The following is a 5,810-nucleotide window of genomic DNA, read 5'->3' as shown; positions in this document are numbered from 1 at the left end:
TAGGACTACAGACACGCGCCACCATGCCCAGCTAATTTTTTTGTAGTTTTAGTAGAGACGGGGTTTCACCATGTTGACCAGGATGGTCTCGATCTCTTCACCTTGTGATCCACCCGCCTCGGCCTCCCAAAGTGCTGGGATTACAGGCTTGAGCCACCGCGCCCGGCCCGAGTCAATTTTATTTTAAGTGTCGTTGGGTAAGATTTTAAAAAATTATAACACATCAATATGTTGTGAATACTGTCATTTCATTTCCAGCCATTAGAAAACTTTCCCAAATCTTACACATTGATATAACTAATTTGTCCTCCATATTAAGTGTTACATATTGCTTATGAGGCATCCGTTTTCTGATATCATTTTTAAAAGTATGCTGATTATTGAAAACAGAAAACACAACAGAAAACTATTCAAGAGGACTAGTCAAATCCTCCACTTTCACCGTTAGATTCTTTTCCAGCCCATCTTCTCGATCTACTACCTTTGCCCTTTTTAATGCTGGATTGGATTCCAGGGGCAATGGTGGACTGTAGGGGTCTTTGAGGACGGGAGGTGGGAGTATTGAGAGCAGAAGAAAGAGACGATTCCCCAAAGAAAGAGAAATGGTCGATTTACCCTAAAAGGCTGATGCTCCTGGTAATCTGAGAAAGGCGAATAAAGACTCCAGGGGGAAGGTAACAGTTTATTGTCACTGATTGGCAAATACGAAAAAAGATTGACAGTATCAAGTGGAGGGAACGCAGTGGGCGGGCTGCAGTGTTAATGGGAGGGGTGACTGGGGAGGCGAGCTCAGTGATGACGTGGCACTCACGTGACCAGGAGTCGACGTGTGCAGAAGTCCTTATAGTCCCAGGGCCTGTTTCCTGTAGCAGCTCCGTATTGCTGGAGAAGAAGAAAAGTGCCCAAGATCCTTTCAGGTTAGTATAAAGGTGGGCGCTGACTTGGAGACCCTGAGGTCGAGGAGGCCGAGAGCAGAAAGCAAGCGGGGCCGACACTGCTTTCCCCACTCCTGTTCGGCCCAACTCCCATTTTGTGCAGGAAATTTGGGGCTGTTTGTTGGGGGATGGCGGGTGGAGAGAGAGAAGGGTAGCTAATTAAGGGCCCTGAGAGGGAGATTTAGAAACTGTGTGGAAGAAACTTGCTTTTCCCACTCCCTGCTTGCAAGAAAACGGGGGGCACGGAGGAGGGCGGGGTTGCCATAAAAGGAGGGCGAGGATGAGGACATGGGAAACTTTACACCAACGAGGCCTAGAATCGTGAAAGGGACCCGTGATCCAGGTACTAGCCTGCTCACCAAACACTCCCATCTGTCTGCAGGATATTTGGTTTTTTGGGCGCGACACAAATCGAGGTGAGGGAAGAGAAGAAAATCCCCTGAATCCCTGCAGGTCAGTTTTTGTAAAGGTGCAATTGCTTCGGGTCTCTTTGGGTGGGGGTGGAAGTGTGAGTGACACCAAAGCACGTCCCGGGGTCGCAGCAGCCCCTCCCCAACCGGATTAAGCGCCGGAGGCCGGTGCCGAGCCTGCAACGGAAATGGGGCGGGGGAGGGGGAGGCTGAAGAGACACTGTAGGGGGAGGGGAGGCCAGAGACTGGACCAGCCCTCTCAGGTGAGAGGCTGAAGGTTCAGAGGGCTTAGAAAAGTCTGAAGGGCGGGAGTGCTGGAGACCAGAGGCAGGAGAAGGGTTAATTGCCTCCTTACTGCTCCCATTTCAGTATTTGGAGAGGCTTGTGGCAGGGCCTGCTGGGAAGATGGTGGGCAGGAGCAGGAGGAGAAAGATGGAGCTGGAACGAAAGGGGCGGGAAGGGAGGTGGAGTCAGGGGAGTTCTGAGCCTAAGGATTCAGCTTTCTCTAGTTGGAAAACTTTTGGAAAATTAGGGTACTGAGTCAGAAAAGGCCAGTCGCTATAGGATCCAGTACTCTGGCTTCTAGTCTTTTTGCCTGGCACCTAGTAGTTTTGTTTCCTTGTTTTCTAGGATTACTTTATTCAAAAACGAAATAAAAAATACTCAATATGCAAAAGTCTTGTGAAGAAAATGACATGCCAAAGGCAGAGGAAGACCGCCCTTTGGAAGATGTACCACAGGAGGCAGAAGGAAATCCTCAACCTTCTGAAGAAGGTGTAAGCCAGGAAGCAGAAGGAAACCCCAGAGGAGGGCCGACTCAGCCTGGCCAGGGATTTAAAGAGGACACACCCGTTAGGCATTTGGACCCTGAAGAAATGATAAGAGGAGTAGATGAGCTTGAAAGGCTTAGGGAAGAGATAAGAAGAGTGAGAAACAAGTTTGTGATGATGCATTGGAAGCAAAGACATTCACGCAGCCGTCCTTATCCTGTGTGCTTTAGGCCTTGAATTCATTTTTGCCTAATATTAAAATCTGGCCCCAGCTTTCTTTCTGTTAGCATTTTTTGATGTATCTTTGACCTCCATCTTACTTTTAATCATCTGATGAAACTTTGTTTTAGGTAGTTTCCTTAGTTCCAGCATCTCATTGGATTTTGGATTTTGACCCATTTTCCAGGTCTATTTTTCAATTAGAAATTTTCACACATTTGCATGGAAATATGTTCATTTCATATTGTAAAGTAAAGTGTAACAGGTTATGGCAAAGCAGCATATTTAATATCAGCTCACATATGTAGGATAAAATTCCAAACTTCGTGTGTGTGCGTGTGTGTATGCATACATCCATATAACATATATCAAAAACTTAACCTTAAGTTTATTTCTGTGTGCTGTGAAGTTTTATTGGTTTTCTTCTTTTTTTTCTTTTTGCTTATATGTATTTTTTAATGAACGTGTGTCTCGCACAAAAAGAATTAAGGATTTTTTTTTTTTTACAAGTAAGAGTCAATCAGATAATTTGCAACCAGCTTATGAGGGCAATGGGGGCACCTAAACTCTTGATGATAAAAGAAATGTAAACCTCACATTACCTCTGGATCTCTTAGCCAGAGGAATAAACTGGCAATTATTACAGATACACATGTTTAAGACTCAGTCTTTTCATGGGGAAAATACTTGCCTCACAGGGCTGCTGTGGGGAGGAAATGAGGCAGTAACAGCTGTGCTCAGTGGGATCTTGTTCCCTCTCTGCATACAGAACCCCACTATAGAAGCACCAATCACTTGAGGGTGGACCTGGCATAATTCAACTTGTACTCAGGAACAAGTCCAGTAGCAGAGGTGGGGGCTTCCCTATCAGTCCTCTGCTATTGAGCCCTGTCTCCTCCCCTGGGTCCTGCCACACCTGCCCAACACTGCTGCCTCTTCTGCCGGACCCTGTGCTCTCTGCTGGCCCCACTCCTGCTGATGCACTGCAGCCCTTGAGGGCCAAAACCCCACCGAGTCCCCTGGAGCCCTCAGTGGGTTGAATTCTCACTCTGTCTTCTAAAGCTTCTCTGCTTTATAGTGACACTTAACACAAGTGGGACTTCTCTAGGGTTGCTTGGGCCACAATGTCTTTCAGAGCACTTAGCAAAACAGCCCTTTCTGTTTTCAGTCACAAGACTCTCCATAGAAGTCAGATGTGATGAGTCCATTTGGGATTTGGACTGGGGTATAAATTTGAGTCAAAGGCATCATGCTGTAGTCAGAGTTGCTGCTCTAAGTCTAAGGAATGAGGTTTTGTCCTCTTGTGTGATGATCTCTTCCTGAAGGCTCCTGGCAGGCCTGGCTTACTGGTTCAGAAGACTCTTGGGGAACATGTATAAATTGCACAAAGTGATGCAGGGAACAGATCTAAGGAACAACCCCCTAATTCCATCACTTCTGATGACATGTGGTTAAAAAAAACTTTCAAAATCAGTAAGATCCTTATAAATGTAGTTAAAGTAGAATGCTATTATATAAATGTTAGAGATTATATCTCCCCTGTAGAACAAGCAAAGACTATCTCTTCCTCTTGGTATCCCACATATGAATCCTGGTCGGTGTTTAACTGGCACATTGTGTTTTAATATTTAATTGACATTTTGATTACTACTAAGAGCTAGTAGGTTTGTCCAAATTAGGTTACTCACTGAATAGTCTATAAGTCTTTTTATTTCTCTAGAGTTATGACAAGCAATTCCAAGAAGAAACGGGGCAGAGAATGGATTATACTCCAAATGTTTTATTATCAAAGTATCTCACATAATCAGAATCTACTGGGGAGCATCTTGAAAATGCTGATATCTGGGCCCCACATAAGGCCCACTGACCCACCTTCTGGAGGTAGGCTGTGAAAGTATAGCTTGCAAACTCCTCCAGGTGATAATGTGCGGACTGAAGGAAGAGAAGCACTAGTAATACAGTATGCTTTTCATTATTACAAATACTAACTGTAAAGTAATTAGAAGGAAATATTGGTGAATGCTTACTGACATTCAGGAAATAGAAGGCCTATGCAAGCACTTATCGTTTTAAGTATGAATTTTTAAAGCAAAAGGTGGACATTCTGTATCTATACAGAAAATGTAAAAGCTTCCTTTTAACACAGAAGGACAAGATAAAAGGCTAGGGGAAGGAATGTAATGTAAGATGCCTTTTTATTGACTGAACACCATGTTTAGCCATGCATTACCTCCTTCCAGTATGAGAAACGTGTATCAGAAATAAATTCAAAATTCTCTTTAGTAATCATCTAAAAAAAAAAAAAAAAACAATTGAGCCAACCATGTGCCCTTGGCTTTCTTTTGTTTCTATCTTTTCACTGTATAATGTCAATCGCAGGGAATCTTCATGTCTACAGATCATTCTTCAAGGTGTTGGCAGCCTGATAGGTGCTGGTTGAACTAAAATTCTGGCTGGAGTGAAATAAAGTTCCAGGTTCACTGGAACCAGTTTTACAAGGGAGGATAATCCTTCCCCGAGCCTGCAGAGTGTGGTGCTCATACAGGATGTGAAAGTGCTCACCAAAACGATGCTTCTGACTTTGTCTCTCCATTCTAGTCTGCAGCAGGTACTAGGCTCTTCTAAGGCTAATGTCCAGGCTATCCTGGACAGACATATTGGGGAGGAGGATGACTGTCCTATTTCAGGTCAGAGCACTTTGCCTTTCCCCCGTTTTCCCTTTCTCTTCTGGGGAACATTTTGTAGGGGAAAAGATAAAGCTCCAAAACTTCCCAGTTGAAAACATTGGTTGGGATCATCTTTGAGTAAGCATCATAATACTCCATCATAATACATTTTAATAATACTACGTAATAATACATCATCATAATAATCCAACATTTTATCTCCGGACAACAAGGACACTCTCCTAAACAACAACAATACAATGATCACATCCATAAAATTTAAAATTGATACAACCATTATCTAACCTATAATCCTTATTCAAACATTACATGTGGTTGGTACGTCTTTTAGTCTAGAACAGTTCTCCAGCCATCTTTCTTTCATGATATTGACATTTTGATGAGGATGTTGAACAACTGAAATTCTTGTACATTGGTAGTGTAAAATGATACAACCACTTTGGAAAATTGTTTAGTAATTCATATCAAATTAAATATTTACATTTTCTATAATACAGAAATTCCACTCCTAAGTATTTCCCAAGAGAAATGAGAACATATATTCACAAACAGGCTTACATGAGAATTTTCATAGTGGTGTATATATTTATAATAGGCAAAACTGGATACAACTCATACGTCCAATAACATCTAAAGAAGACATACCAAATCGTTGTATATTCACACTATGCAATGCTATACAACAACATTTTTTTGGCACTCAAAAATCATTAATTTTTTTTTTTTTTTGAGACGGAGGGTCGCTCTTGTTACCCAGGCTGGAGTGCAATGGCGCGATCTCGGCTCACC

At 42.9% G+C, this 5,810-nt stretch overlaps 1 protein-coding gene across 4 annotated transcripts in view; it reads left to right on the top strand.

Annotated features, from left to right (window-relative positions):
- Positions 1-768: 768 nt before the first annotated feature.
- TCEAL8 (transcription elongation factor A like 8) overlaps positions 769-5,810 on the top strand; it is a 13,062-nt gene continuing 8,020 nt past the window's right edge. Inside the window, exons 1-3 of one of the 4 annotated variants that reach the window (XM_017518076.2) lie at positions 795-917; positions 1,318-1,388; positions 1,976-2,983. In XM_017518076.2, coding sequence (XP_017373565.1) covers positions 2,014-2,352 — 339 coding nt within the window. In that variant the 5' untranslated portion in view covers positions 795-917; positions 1,318-1,388; positions 1,976-2,013 and the 3' untranslated portion in view covers positions 2,353-2,983. Of the gene's footprint in view, positions 918-1,317; positions 1,389-1,975; positions 2,984-5,810 lie in introns of those variants that run through there. The other 3 variants (XR_005198264.1, XR_005198265.1, XM_037734732.1) reach the window with 3 other exon arrangements.

The sequence above is a fragment of the Cebus imitator genome, unplaced genomic scaffold (genome assembly GCF_001604975.1).
Source record: "Cebus imitator isolate Cc_AM_T3 unplaced genomic scaffold, Cebus_imitator-1.0 Scaffold658, whole genome shotgun sequence".
In the NCBI taxonomy this organism is placed as follows: domain Eukaryota; kingdom Metazoa; phylum Chordata; class Mammalia; order Primates; family Cebidae; genus Cebus; species Cebus imitator.
The sequence above is the reverse complement of the archived record's forward strand: the minus strand, read 5'-3'. Positions and strand labels throughout refer to the sequence as shown.